Source organism: Ascaphus truei, chromosome 4 (assembly GCF_040206685.1).
Source record: "Ascaphus truei isolate aAscTru1 chromosome 4, aAscTru1.hap1, whole genome shotgun sequence".
Taxonomy (NCBI): Eukaryota; Metazoa; Chordata; class Amphibia; order Anura; family Ascaphidae; genus Ascaphus; species Ascaphus truei.
Genome location: NC_134486.1, coordinates 143,695,520 through 143,711,214, shown reverse-complemented (window position 1 = coordinate 143,711,214; position 15,695 = coordinate 143,695,520). Strand labels below are relative to the sequence as shown.

The following is a 15,695-nucleotide window of genomic DNA, read 5'->3' as shown; positions in this document are numbered from 1 at the left end:
CAGGCTCCAGGGATATGGAGACAATCGCTGCAGTAGAACTCACAATACTCCCCCAGACAGATTGCACGCCCAGGCAGAAGTATATTTTATAACAGGATGGCTCTTTATTCTTCTCTCAGCATATGAAACAACATACAGTACAATGGATGTGCATTCACAGCTCTCGGCCTCCAGACTTAGAATGGTACTGGACATCCACCCCTGGCCAAGGGCACCAAGGGCAGTCCTTGCCCTTCCCTGACTCCCTAATAGAGTCAGGGTAAAGTAATCACTCCTCACTCCACAAAGGGGAGGGGACAGTAGGTGCCAGATCCTTGCATACCTCTGCGTGACTACCAGTCTCTCTCAGGGGGAGAGACACTGCCTAAATTTAGGTGTGCAACCCCTTAAGTACCGGCTGGGAAGGTCCAAGGTCTGAGCCCAGGATTGGACAGAACACAGGCCTTGGCCCGCCTCCTCCCCTGCCACTCAAAGAAGCTGATTCTGTGGGGAATTTCCCTGGATTGGTCCTGACACTGCCCGCACTGTTACCAGGTCTTACATGTCAGGGAGGGCAGATTAGTAGCCAAGCCAGACATGGCTACATACAGTATAACAAATTTATTAGTAATAGTCAGCATGGATTTATGGAGGACAGGTTGTATAAAAATTGGTTTCTTTGAGGAGGTAAATAGGAAAATAGACCAGGTTAATGCAGTTGATGTGGTCTACTTATATTTACAAATGCTTTTGATATGGTACCACACAAGAGGTTAATGTACAAAATAAAGGAAATTGGACTCGGCTAAAAAATATTTATACCTGGATTAAAAACTGCTTGAAGGATAAACAACAGAGTTGTCATAATGGAACCTTTTCAGGTTGGTCTAAAGCTGAGTGAAGTACCTCTAGGATCGGAACTGGGACCCCTGCTTCTGAACTTGTTTATTAGTAATAAAAAATAATTGTTTGTTTTTGTATAGCACTGCTAGTACTACGTAGCACTTTACAGAGACATTTTGCAGACACAGTCCCTGCCCCATAGAGCTTAAAATCTATGATTTTGGTGCCTGTCATGTACATGTCATGCAGTAAAACATACTGGACACCTAACAAGCTCCTATTGAACCCCAAAAATAACCACAACATATATATAAGCATATGAGTGTCACAGAGGAGTGCTACTGAGCATGGCTGTTCTGTCTCTGGTTTTAAACATGTCATGCAGTAGCTGCAAAGGCAAATAAGATCTTATTTTGCATTAGACAGGAAATGGATGGAAGGGCAGTAAACATAATGATGCCCTTCTATAAAGAATTAGTAAGATCACAAATAACAAATATTCAAGTCCTGGAACATTTGGATAACAGTGATCCTAACATGGTCTCATTTGAAATAAATTATCAAAAAAACAGATTTCTTGGGTTCAACAAAGACCTTAAACTTTAAAAAAGCAGATTTTAATAAACTGGGGGCTAATCTACAAGTAATACATTGGGATGATGTTTTTCGGGGAAAATGTAGAAGATAAAAGGGAACTCTTTAAAACATTGTTAGAAAAGCACATTTATCAGTGTATAACCTTGGGTAATAAGTATAAAAGAAATAAGTCAAAAACAATGTGGCTAAATAAACAGGTAGGGGAGGAAATGGACAAGAAGAGGCAGGCGTTTAGATTCTTTAAATCAGAAGGGACGGAGACATCGTATCAGAATTATAAGGAATGTAACAAAAATTGCAATCAAATTGCAATCAAATTAGCAAAAATGAATAATGAAAAAAGGATTGCAATAGAAAGTAAGATCAACCCTAAAAAGTTCTTCAAGTACTGTACTTTAATAACAAAAAAATGAGAAAATAAAATATAAGACCCTTTCAGTGTGAGATGGGCAGGCAGATTATTGGAGATAAGGAAAAAGCAGAGGTATTAAACACATTCTTTGCCTCTGTGTTTACCAGGAAAGAATCAAGTTCAATAGTAGTCAACATGCTCAGTACCACAAGATTGGCGTAAAGCAGATGTGGTGCCTATATTTAAAAAGGGAGTTAGATCACAACTTGGGAATTACAGACCTGTAAACCTGACCTCAATAGTGGGGAAACTACTTGAAGGTTTAATATGGGATAATATTCAGGAATACCTAATGGAAAACAAAATCATTAGTAATAGTCAGCATGGATTTATGAAGGATAGATCATGCCAAACTAACCTTATTTGTTTCTTTGAGGAGGTAAGTAGGAATTTATACCAGGGTAATGCAGTTGATGTGGTCTACTTAGATTTTGCAAAGGCTTTTGATACGGTTTCACACAAGAGGTTGGTGTACAAAATAAAGCAAATTGGTAATATGCACCTGGATTGAAAACTGGTTGAAAGATAGACAACAGGGGGTTGTCATAAATGGAACTTTTTCAGGATGGGCTAAAGTCGTGAGTGGAATAACTCAGGGATCGGTACTGGGACCCCTGCTTTTTAACTTATTTATTAATTACTTTGAGGTTGGCATCGAGAACAAAGTCTCAATCTTTGCTGATGATACTAAATTGTGTAAGGTAATAGAATCAGAGCAGGATGTAATTTCTCTCCCGATGGACTTGGAGAAACTGGAAACGTGGGCAGGTAAATGGCAGATGAGGTTTAATACAGATAAATGTAAGATTATGCATTTGTGATGCAAGAATAAACAAGCGACCTACAAATTAAATGGGGATCAATTGGGGGAATCCTTGATGGAGAAGGATTTAGGAGTGCTTTTAGACAGCAGGCTTAGCAATAGTGCCCAAAGTCATGCAGTAGCTGCAAAGGCAAACAAGATCTTATCTTGCATTAAATGGGCAATGAATGTTAGGAAAGTAAACATAATTATGCCCCTTTACAAAGCATTAGTTAGACCACACCTTGAATATGGAGTACAATTTTGGGCACCACTCCTTAGAAAAGACATTCTGGATCTAGAGAGAGTGCAGAGAAGAGCCACCAAATTAATAAAGGGGATGGACAATCTAACTTATGAGGAGAGGCTAGCTAAGTTAGATTTATTTACATTAGAAAAGAGGCGTTTAGAGGGGATATGATAACTGTATACAAATATATTCGGGGACAGTACAAGGAGCTTTCAAATTAACGATTCATCCCAAGGGCAGTACAAAGGACTCGGGGCCATCCCTTAAAGTTGGAGGAAATGAGATTTCACCAGCAACAAAGGAAAGGGTTCTTTACAGTAAGGGCAGTTAAAATGTGGAATTCATTACCCATGGAGACTGTGATAGCAGATACAATAAATTTGTTCAAAAAAAGTTTGGACATCTTTTTAGAAAGTAGTGGATATCAGAGAAAAAGGACCCAATGTAGCACTCGGGTTCACATTCTGGGGATTAGTGATTGACTTAAAAACATAATCTTTATTAAACAACATATATAAAATATTGGTCCAACGACGTACTGAAGGTGAGTTGATCCTAAATATAGGAAGCCATATTGGCTCTGGATCAAAATAATAAATATGTGCCAGACGGTTTTAATAAACCACTGGTACTGTTGCAACACAGTAATCCTAATGCGAACCTGTGTTGTAGGTGATTGAAACAGGGGTGTCCGGGTAAGTACTGGGATTGCAGGTCACAGTGTCATAATGAATCTGTATTAGATGTGACCCAACTGATAAACATAAAAACAAATATACTATGTGTATCAGTGTTGGTATTGCTGAATCAGCTGCGCTTCTCTATGGTACTGCTGCGACACACTTTATTCGAGCAAATACCCAGTATGTACCTGGCAGATACCTGGAATGCGCCGCTCCTCACCTCAGACAAGCCCCGTTGCGTTTGCCTTCCCAGCCATGGTTCATGCCTGGCTGACGGGCGGCTGATCTGTTAAATGATAATGATTAGGATTTAATAGGCTGCAATGCTTCGCGTGTCTACCAGATGGCATAAATTCATGAATTGTAATGCAGTATATATATATATATATATATATACTGTGCAGTATTGCAGCCAGCGGGAATAAAATGCTTCAATCCCTGCCTGGAAAATAACGCAATGCACTCGGGCAGAAAACAGTCACAAACCTCAATACACCCGAGTATACCCGAATTCGTGGGACTAGCCGAGCTCGCATAAAGTGTGTCGCCAGTGTAGTATGCGTGCCCCTATCAGTGACACATGACCTGAGGTAACCCTCTGGATACTATACTCCTGGGGTGTATAGACCTATGTGAACCAGCGTGGCTATAGTCAGGGAATAATGTCCTGACTAAGGTTATGGTAGTGGGTCAGTATCCCAGTGTTGGAGACACTGATAGTAGGGGCAGGTAAATAACTTTAAAAACAGAGAGCTGCGTTATAGTAGAAGCTGAGGTATACCTCACAGATGTACAGCAGCACACTAGCACGTCAGAGCAGCTATGGTGTACTGCAGGAGAGGTAACTCAGTACTTTAATACCGGAACAATATCCCTTAAACCACCTTAAAGAGGCTAACAGTGACCGTCGGGGCACTTATAGCCTGTGTAAAACTGCACTTGCAGACTACCGCATTGACTCGCGGTCATAAGGATACATGCGGAGGCAGTCCTAATCTGTGCGTGCATGTGTGTATAGAGAGCCGACGCGCGCGTTTCGCGAGGGGCTTTTTCAAGGCAAAAGGTTAGTATCGTTGAGGATACCCCGCAGGTAGGCAGGTATATATAGGGCCCCCAGTGATGACGTCATAAGTTAACCCCTGGTGTGCCAAGGTATGTTTGGTCCTGAGATAAAGCACAGTGAGTATACCAATGTTTTTAACTACATATCCAGCACACTATTAATAAATAATAAATAAATAAAGATCTGACTCAAATTTGTGTTGTTCTTGCCTGATTGTCAGAAACTTGCAGAGTGAGGTGATAATACACTTCAGATCTGCTACAGGGATAGTGGAAGTGATGTCCAAAATGATCATGTGCATGTATGCATTCTATCTGTATTGTCAGGGTCCAGAAAAGCCCTGTAATATAGAGTGATATCACCGCTCTGAGGTGGTGATAATCTGTGTACAGGATTGGGGAACTGCCTGTTTTTTTGGGGGACAAAGTTCTACTCCAAATAGAAGCCAAATGGATATACACTTTGGGGACATTGGCACCCAGAGGCCTAAATTAAGTGTTTCTCTACACCCCATTCCTATAGGCAGGGTTTACTTCTTTATCCCGACATTATTGGAAATTTTGTGCGTTTATACTCACCGTATATACAGCTCCGTGACATTACCATCTGCACATGAACATATACTAACCCTTATAGCCATGATTGTAAAAACAGGCAGTTCCCCAATCCTGTACACAGATTATCACCACCTCAGAGCGGTGATATCACTCTATATTACAGGGCTTTTCTGGACCCTGACAGTACAGATAGAATGCATACATGCACATGATCATTTTGACATCACTTCCACTATCCCTGTAGCAGATCTGAAGTGTATTATCACCTCACTCTGCAAATTTCTGACAATCAGGCAAGAACAACACAAATTTGAGTCAGACCTTTATTTATTTATTATTTATTAATAGTGTGCTGGATATGTAGTTAAAAACATTGGTATACTCACTGTGCTTTATCTCAGGACCAAACATACCTTGGCACACCAGGGGTTAACTTATGACGTCATCACTGGGGGCCCTATATATACCTGCCTACCTGCAGGGTATCCTCAACGATACTAACCTTTTGCCTTGAAAAAGCCCCTCGCGAAACGCGCGCATCGGCTCTCTATACACACATGCACGCGCAGATTAGGACTGCCTCCGCATGTATCCTTGTGACCGCGAGTCAATGCGGTAGTCTGCAAGTGCAGTTTTACACAGGCTATAAGTGCCCCGACGGTCACTGTTAGCCTCTTTAAGGTGGTTTAAGGGATATTGTTCCGGTATTAAAGTAATGAGTTACCTCTCCTGCAGTACACCATAGCTGCTCTGACGTGCTAGTGTGCTGCTGTACATCTGTGAGGTATACCTCAGCTTCTACTATAACGCAGCACTCTGTTTTTAAAGTTATTTACCTGCCCCTACTATCAGTGTCTCCAACACTGGGATACTGACCCACTACCATAACCTTAGTCAGGACATTATTCCCTGACTATAGCCACGCTGGTTCACATAGGTCTATACACCCCAGGAGTATAGTATCCAGAGGGTTACCTCAGGTCATGTGTCACTGATAGGGGCACGCATACTACCATAGAGAAGCGCAGCTGATTCAGCAATACCAACACTGATACACATAGTATATTTGTTTTTATGTTTATCAGTTGGGTCACATCTAATACAGATTCATTATGACACTGTGACCTGCAATCCCAGTACTTACCCGGACACCCCTGTTTCAATCACCTACAACACAGGTTCGCATTAGGATTACTGTGTTGCAACAGTACCAGTGGTTTATTAAAACCGTCTGGTACATATTTATTATTTTGATCCAGAGCCAATATGGCTTCCTATATTTAGGATCAACTCACCTTCAGTACGTCGTTGGACCAATATTTTATATATGTTATTTAATAAAGATTATGTTTTTAAATCAATCACTAATCCCCAGAATGTGAACCCGAGTGCTACATTGGGTCCTTTTTCTCTGATATCCACTACAGTTTATACCCTAAGCACCGTTCACAGTATCATCTCACTAAGGCTGTAGCAGGGGTTCCCCTACTGTCTCATCTTTTTAGAAAGGAAAGGTATACAGGGATATACCAAATAAGTATATATGGGAAGAATGTTGATCCATGGGATTAATCCGATTGCCAGTTCTTGGAGTCAGGAAGGAATTTATTTTCACCCTTATGAGATATCATTGGATGATATAACAATGGGGTTTTTTGTTTGCATTCCTCTGGATCAAGAGCTTAGTCTGAGGCTAAAAATGCAGTCCCTTGTACGATCATAGTGAGCCAATGGCAGAGACATACCGTATTTAAAGGGTGATCGATGTATAAAGATCTCAAACTTCCAAATATCAGTATTTCCAAATAACTTGCTGGTTTGTAAAAATAGGTAAACTGAGATTTCGAGGGTTATTTATGACAGTTTCTGTGCAATGGTGCCCCAATCCATACTATTGCAGTTTAATGAATAACCACATTGAAAAGGATTTGATTTCCTCTAGCTACTCCCTCCCGCGTAAAGTGACTATGGGGTACATTGTATATAGTCCAGGTCAGCTGTTTGTGCTTTTTCAATGATTTCAATGGGCATTTTTCACCAAAAACAGCCTGAGTGGTCGTTACGGAGTATACATTAACCCCAATGTATGCAACGAGTTTGCACAGGCAACCACTTGATTGACAAGGACCTTCCCCTTCAGGGTCCTTAGAAAACTTGCTTCATTTCCAAGAAAACCAATGAAACCAAAACAGGAACATCTTTGATTTAGCATAGTTACATTTGTTTAATGAGTCAATTGGAATTATACGTTTCTCATTAGCTATTAGTTATATGTTGTTTCTAAAATCTATTGTCCAATAAATGCTTTAAAAAAGAAAGAAAAAGAAATTAGCTTTCAATGGATTGCTCAGGCATGAAATTAACAAATAGGGAGTCTCTTTTCATATATTTGGTAAAAGTGGAATGACTAGTGTTTTAAATTAGAGGCAGAAATCTACCATAACCCCCATCCTTTAGTAATACCAGTAGTCTTTTAAAGTTGGCCCGTGGCATGAAAATGTAGCAGTGTAGGGTTAAAGGTCAGTCAGTTATTTCACACTATGTTAAAGTATTCATGGCTTACGGTTAAAGAGAAGGCTTTCAGCTCACACAGCTGTCAATCTCTCCCTTTGAAAGGCATGGGAATAATAATTGGAATGCACTAAAAACGTTCCTCGTGCAGGTGTATGTGTGTGGACACAAGCACTAGAAGGGACATTTTGTAATGTTCAAATTTGCATTGGCCTCTGACCTATTCTAATATGTTTAGCAACTTGATTATAGTATTATTAGGCTAATCATCGGCACACCTTTACCAGAACTGGAAATGTCACTCTGCACTTGATTATGGAAAACGGCAATCAACCTATGGCAAATCCCACAGAGTGTAATGTCAAGTCTGAGTTAATGGATGTCAAGGTAATTCCATAGCATTGTACTTGCAAAATTAAAAACATTTTGATACAGTGCTAATTGAATAGGAAGGAATACAGCAGGTGTCTGCCGCTTCCTAAATGACATAAGTTTGGTGTCTGATGCACTTTTTGTAACAGAGGATTCCCGCTCAGGGATAACAGCTCAGGTTTGATATATTTGATGCTGTCACTGATTGCAATACACTAGTCCAGAAGTGGTCAACTCCAGTCTACAAGGGCCACCCACAGGTCAGGTTTTAAGGATATCTAGCTTTAGCACAGGTGGCTCAATTAGTGGCTCAGTCAATGACCGATATCCTTAAAATGTGATCAGTGGTGGCCCTTGAACACAGGAGTTATAACTTTTACTAAGCAGCACAGTGTACTTAGCACTTTATAATACAGTATTGTATAAGCAGGGGTGGATAATTGCTACAGGCATACATGGAAATAGTAATAAAGGGTAAGCTTGCCTCAAAGAGTTTTACATTCAAATAACTGGACAATTTAACTGAAATATTCATGAGTATAATGCTCTAGGTCAGAGGTTCCCAACTCCAGTCCTCAAGGACCACTAACAGTGCAGGGTTTAAAGATACCCCGGCTTTAGCACAGATGGTTCAGTCAAAATTAATGGTCCGTCTGTGCTAATGAGAGGATAGGCTCAAAACTTGCACTGTTAGCGGTCCTTGGGGACTGGAGTTGGGACGCTCTGCTCTAGGTGAAGATGGAGATGCAGCAAGGCTCTTAACAGTATTGTAGATGGACTCGATGCTGAAAGGAATGAATGATGGTCATTAGAGGACTTTCTTGAGGATTTACATTTTCAGCTGAGATTAAATAACCGAGTGCTTGTCACGCAACACATAAACGAAATATTATATAGATCCCTTATATTGTAGCGGCATTCGCAAGTTCTTTATAAGGCACAATCACTTGTTCTCCCCCACCGCCCACTTTTTGGTTCATCATATCTTACACCCTACTCCTGTCATGTGGTAGTTTCTATAACATGCCAGTCTGAGATGTTAACTTTGAATGTCCCAGAGAGGCTCCTAATGGTTTCTTACCTTTCATGGGTCAAGACAGAAGTGTAGCAGCAAACTTCAACTGCCTTCCCCCGGTCAAAACATGAGCATGTATGGGTTTCCTAGTATTGAGGATCCCATATAAAGAAAGGTGTCCTGCAGACAGTACTGTTTGTATATTATTGGGATACTGCTTAAAGTTAGTGTCTCCTTAGTGATTTTTAGGGTTAGCAGGTGCACCAAGAATGTCTCATAAATTTCATACCTTCACACACGGGGCAGCATTCTCCAGGCACTTTAACAGGTTTCAAGCAGCTCTGACCACAAGCTGTGGCAACGCAGTGCGGTTCTCCATTGATGCACTGGCAGAAAGTGCAGTCATCTTCTCTCCAGCGGTCGCCATGGCCTCTAATCTGCCCATTGGCGTAACATCCAGCTGGGTCATGCATTGGGTAGACTGGATCTGTGTAAATAATCCAAGGACACAATTCGTAAGAACTGGAAATAATTTCAGTTCACTTGTATTTTTATTTGCTTTTTAGGAGACCAGTAAAAGCAATTAATCAAAACTTAAATGAGCATTTCCTAGTTAGGTGTTCTCCTATTTGGGTGTTCTTGAGAGTGGAGATGCACTAACTGGAATTGCATATGCACTGACACTGATATATGTTAAGTCCTGATGAAGGTCTCATTTGGAACCAAAACGTTGATTCCTCAATACAATTTTGTATTTTTCTACATAAAGACTGGTGTGCTATTGGATTTTTGCAATTTTTCATTTCTTACTTGGGGCTGCCTTCTGTAATACACAAACTGAACACTTACTGGGAAGATGTTACCATTGTTTTTATCACAATCATGTTCATAGCAAATAATGTAGAAATTGCAATGGAATCCCCTTCTTAAAAGTTGGGATCCCCATCTTACACACAGCATTGTAGAAGACTTCAATGTGATCACATAGTAGATACTAGCGTGTCCGTGTTTCTAAACATCAGCACCACCTCATACACAAAGTAGTTACTCTGTAAGTCTTTGAAATCCTACCGTGTAGGTGGCTAATCTTGGGGCCTACTCTAAGACCCCAATAAAATATGCCCTGACGTCAGCTTCCCCTTGCTCAGAAAGATCATTTAAACAGAGCTGATATCTTCTCAAACGAAGCGTAGACCGCCTGACAGCATATTGTATAGAAACCGTTGAGCAGGAATGGTCAACTCCAGTCCCCAAGGGCCACCAACAGGTCAGGTTTTCAGGATACCCCTGCTTCTGTACCACTGGCTCAATCAGTGGCTCAGTAAACAACTGAGCCACTGATTGAGCCACCTGTGCTGAAGCAGCGATATCCTGAAAACCTAACCTGTTGCTGGCCCTTGAGGACTGGAGTTGGCCACTCCTGCCGTAGAGGTATCAGTTATCTCCTCAATAGGTTTCCCTAAAAAATTAAAACACATTTCACTCATAAGTTAATCAGTTTTTTTTTTAAATAGAAAGGAACCTGATTAGCCCCGAATGCCAGAACTTGTATACATTGGTTAACGTATAAAAGCCTGCAGTGCCTAATCACTTATAGGCAAACTATGCAGCAAGTTATTTATAAAAATCATGTGTTTAGAATTAAGTTAGCTGCCCATCCAATTCCATGATTGTTATAGAGAAACAGATTGCTGACTGGAAGCAAAATTAGTTTGCATACGCCTAACAAGCCTTTTGAATGCTGATGGGGCCAGAGACAGGATGTTCAGCGAAACAGTCAATGTTAAATGCTTATACACTGTACCTCAGTGGATTATAACCCCCTAAAGACAGTTATTACCGAAATGACTAGACGAACAACACATACAGTAAAAAAAAAAAAACACAAATGACCAAATTGCACTAGGTGAACTTATGAACCATGCGTGAAATTAAATATAAAAGTTTTAAAAATGTGATGAATCTTTACTATCTTAATATAAATAAAATGTGTAAATAACTATGCAGCAAATACAAATATCCCTTGTGAGCACATTCATGTCTCAGACAGGTCTGCAACCCTGCTTTTCCCCATTGGCTTGAACAGTGCTTCCACTGCAACTAGGGATTCTGGGAAATGACATGAAAATGAGCACACACAGTGATAACACAGTGCTATACAATTATATGGCTATGCTTGTATCACATGAGTTATTGCTGTTTCAGATCATTGATAGAGATGGGTGACATTTTCCCAAACGAAACATTTTCACACGAACAAGGCGACATTTGCCATTTTTCGCAAAGCACATTTGAAGATATTCGAACAACTGAATTCATGGAACCCAAATGCGAAATGAAAAGAATGTTGCTCTAAAACTAGGAAAAAAACACAGATAATGATAACGCTCAATTCCAAAATATTAACAATTATAGAATAAACACCAGGTGCATAGGGAAAATCAAACAGAATACAGACAAGACAGTGACCGAGGTCACATGAGTCCCTTGTTAGCACGCACTCATGGTGCAATAATAATTAGTTCGGGGGGGATGTAGTGATCCTCAGAGAAGCCTCGCTTGCACCAATCACCCACAAATAATGGGGTTATATGGCGATAGGACGTCTAACCTGTTAAAATTAAAAATAATAAATGTTTTAATGAAATAATCATACGCCGAAACAAGTGAATGTATGTATAAGTGGTTTAAAAATAGGATTAAAATTAATCCCCAGACAGGGAGGTGCTAGGACGAGAAATGGTAGTGGGGATGGTAGTGCATAATCACCAGAAGAGTCATCAAAATAGAACCTGGCTAGGGCCTAAACCAAAGGGGTTTTACCCGTGCGGTCGCTGTAAAGCCTGTTCGTCAATGACAAAGACACAGTACTTCTCAAATTCTAGCAACTCCACTTCATTTCAAGACATTCATTAATTGTATGACAAGTGGAGTTATTTACCTGTTCACTTGTGTTTGCACAAAACAATATGTGGGTGAGACACACAGGCCACTTAAAAGTCATAAGTAAAAAAGGAAATAACAATCAGCTAGGAAAAAAAGAATAACATTTGTAATCTGCTTTAAAGCAGCAATCCCAGCTAAAAATAAATATATTTATAATATATAAATATATGAAAGGGCGTTTTTTCAGGGGGGACGCAGTGGAACGCCGGTCCTGTACCTTTTTTCATAAGCCACGTGGTAAACGTCCAAGAATAATTTTCAGCACTGCAATCAGGCAACGCGGTGCTGCAGGCAGGGCCGGTGCAACCACTAGGTGACTTAGGTGGTCGCCTAGGGCAGCACATTTGGGAGGTGGTGGAGGGGGAGGTGGGTGATGGTGGCGGAAGCACGACTTGTGGGAGGTCGGGGGCAGAGCAGTCGCAGAGTGGAGGAGAAAGTGTGTGGAGGAGGGCGGCAGCGGCGGCTGTGGCTGAGCACGGCGGGGGCGGAGCCTGTCCTGGTGACCTGGAAGAAAGTGACAACTTCCGGTGCCAGGGAGGACTTCCAAAATGAGGTAAGGAATATTAATGGGGGTGGAGGAGGGAGTGGTGGGTAAGGGTGAAGGGGAGAGAAAGAGGATGAAGGGGGAGGGCGAGCGAGGATGAAGGGGGAGGGTGAGAGAGGATGAAGGGGTGGGAGAGAGAGGATGAAGGGGGAGAGAGAGAGGATGAAGGGAGGGACAGAGAGAGGCTGAAGGGGGAGAGGATGAAGGGTGGGAGAGAGAGGATGAAGGGGGGAGGGAGAGAGGATGAAAGGGGGGAGAGAGAAAGGATGAAAGGGGGGAGAGAATGAAGGGGGAGAGATGATGAAGGGAGAGAGAATGAAGTTGGAGAGGTAGAAGAAGGTTGAAGAAGGGGTGAGATAGAAGATGAAGAAGGGGGTGAGAGAAAGGATGAAGAAGGGGGGTGAGAGGATGAAGAAGGGGGTGAGAGAGGATGAAGAAGGGGGTGAGAGAGGATGAAAAAGGGTATGAGAGAGGATGAAATAGGGGGTGAGAAAGAAAATGAAGAAGGTGGTGAGAGAGGATAAAGAAGGGGTGAGAGAGGATGAAGGGGTGAGAGGATGAAGAAGGGGATCGGAAAGGATGAAGGGGGGAGAAATGATGAAGGGGGGAGAGAGGATGAAGGGGGGAGAGAGGATGAAGGGGGGAGAGAGGATGAAGGGGGTGGGAGATGATGAAGAAGGGGGAGAGAGAGGATGAAGGGTGTGAGGGTGGATGGGGGCGTACAGCTAAAGGTTCACTTAGGGCGCCAAATATCCATGCACTTAAAAGTTTTGGGGACCCCACGGTTCAAATAATAAAAAAAAATAAAAAAAAGACAAGCAGCTGGGATTGCATCCTTAACTTCTTAACACAACACACATCTGTCTATACAGCCTCATGCTGCTAAGCTATTCCATTTTGCAAAGTGTTCACGCGCTTCGTTGAACTTCTCGAGCACTGCAGAATTGAAGAGGTTACAATTTGCCAATAATCTGCAAGCTCATGCAGGTATTTGTATGGGATACACACATACAGGTCTTTGTATGGGACACACACATACAGGTCTTTGTATGGGACACACACATACAGGTCTTTGTATGGGACACACACATACAGGTCTTTGTATAGCACACACACATACAGGTCTTTGTATGGGGACACACACATACAGGTCTTTGTATGGGGGGACACACATACAGGTCTTTGTATGGGGGAGACACACATACAGGTCTTTGCATGGGGGGACACACACATACAGGTCTTTGTATGGGGGGATCCACACATACAGGTCTTTGTATGGACACACACACACACACATACAGGTCTTTGTACTGAGGACAGCCACATACAGGTCTTAGTACGGGACACACAAACACGTACAGGTCTTTGTACAGGGGACACACACATATAGGTCTTTGTACAGGGGACACACACATACAGGTCTTTGTACTGAGGACTGCCACATACAGGTCTTAGTACGGGACACACACACATATGTACAGGTCTTTGTACAGGGGACACAAACATACAGGTCTTTTTATAGGGGACACAAACAGGTCTTTGTACAAGGGACACACATACAGATCTTTGTATGGACACACACAGGTCCTTGTACACGACACACACACATACACACAGTTATTTGTACAAGGGACACACATACAGGTCGGTGTACAGGACATACACACATACAGGTCTCTGTACACGGGACACACACACATACAGGTCGTTGTACAGGGGACACACAGCTTTTTTTTAAACTGAGAAAAAGCAATGTCCTAGATGTGTTTGCAACTATCCATCACCTGCTCAAAACCTGACAAGAGTAATCAATTCTAACCGGAGAACTTTCCTTAACAGCAGCATGAAAAGGTTACACAGTTTCCAACCCACTGCGTATAAACGCGGCAGAGCCAAAGTGAACTATTTGCCAATGTTCTGTTCAATAAGATGAGTGTACGTTTTTTTTCCATTCATTTTTGAAAGTTTACTTTAGCAGTGGTTTCTAAACATAAGTATATCAAGTTTCGCCTGCTAGAATTATCTCTCTTATTCTATCCTCCGTTATAATAATAACAACAACTTTATTTCATATAACGCTTTTCTCCCAATGGGACACAAAGTGCATCACAATTATAGTATTGTGTGTGGTACACAGCATGTAGGATGGTTACAGACAGTCCCTCCCCCCGTGGAGCTTACAATCTATGTTTTTTGTCCCTTAGGCCACAAGGAGCCGACACCAGGAATTGAACCAGGTTCCCCTGATTCGAACTCAGTGTCATTGTTTACAGTCAGTGGGGCCTATTCTAGTCGCTCCAAATTGTGACAAACTGCTTCTAAAGTGCACTTTAGAAGTTGATTGGCATGTTTTGCTATTCGGTAAGACATTCTCACATGTCCAAATCAGGCGAAAAAGGCCTTTTTTAAAAGAAGTGTTTTCATTCTAGCTGTGCAAATCCAGGACGAATGACCAAACTCGCATTTTTTTGCAAACTTTCTGTATTGTAGCAGCTCCGAAACGTGCAAAAGGCTAAATCGCTTCTAAACAACGTGCATTTTTTTTTCTCACCGGCTCAAAGCTGACAAGATAGGAATTTCGAGTTCCCTCCAAAGCTTGAAATAGCTTGAAATAGGGCTTTTGCGTGGCGGGGAGGGAGGCAAAAGTTCCTAACTTAATACTATCTCCAGTTGTACATATGTCCCCTCAAGCCTCCCTCCAAATAAATTAGGCAGAGATGCCTGTGCTGAAAAAGGAACTAACCTGAGGTACCCTGGGAGATATGCTAATGTCTATACAAAGTATATTTAAATGAGTCACACGTCCTAAAATATTTCCTTAAGACCAATCAGTCTAAGGGCCCTTGTGATGAAGGGGATAATAGTTTAAGAACCAACAGGATTAGAACCCACAACCTCTGCTATTCAGGGCAGCCAAGCAGGTGGTTTGGTACTTTTTATAGAAGTGGTTTAGAATATGCGAATTTGCAATAGAGAATATTGTTTTTTCTCCCATTTCATTCCGCTTATTAGCAACATGCAAAAATGAGTGGTTTGGCAATGACAACTTTGGAGCTACAGATGAAATCTCCGGTTCTGTCTCACCTTCTTCGCAGCTACCCTGATTCAGAACTGTGCGCAT

The 15,695-nt window shown here is 41.7% G+C and overlaps 1 protein-coding gene across 2 annotated transcripts in view; it reads right to left on the bottom strand.

The window, feature by feature from the left end:
• Nucleotides 1–15,695, bottom strand: part of CRIM1 (cysteine rich transmembrane BMP regulator 1) — a 700,781-nt gene that overhangs the window by 256,591 nt on the left and 428,495 nt on the right. For both annotated transcript variants that reach the window (XM_075596630.1, XM_075596631.1), the window contains one exon: nucleotides 9,374–9,571. In XM_075596630.1, coding sequence (XP_075452745.1) covers nucleotides 9,374–9,571 — 198 coding nt within the window. The remainder of the gene's footprint in view (nucleotides 1–9,373; nucleotides 9,572–15,695) is intronic.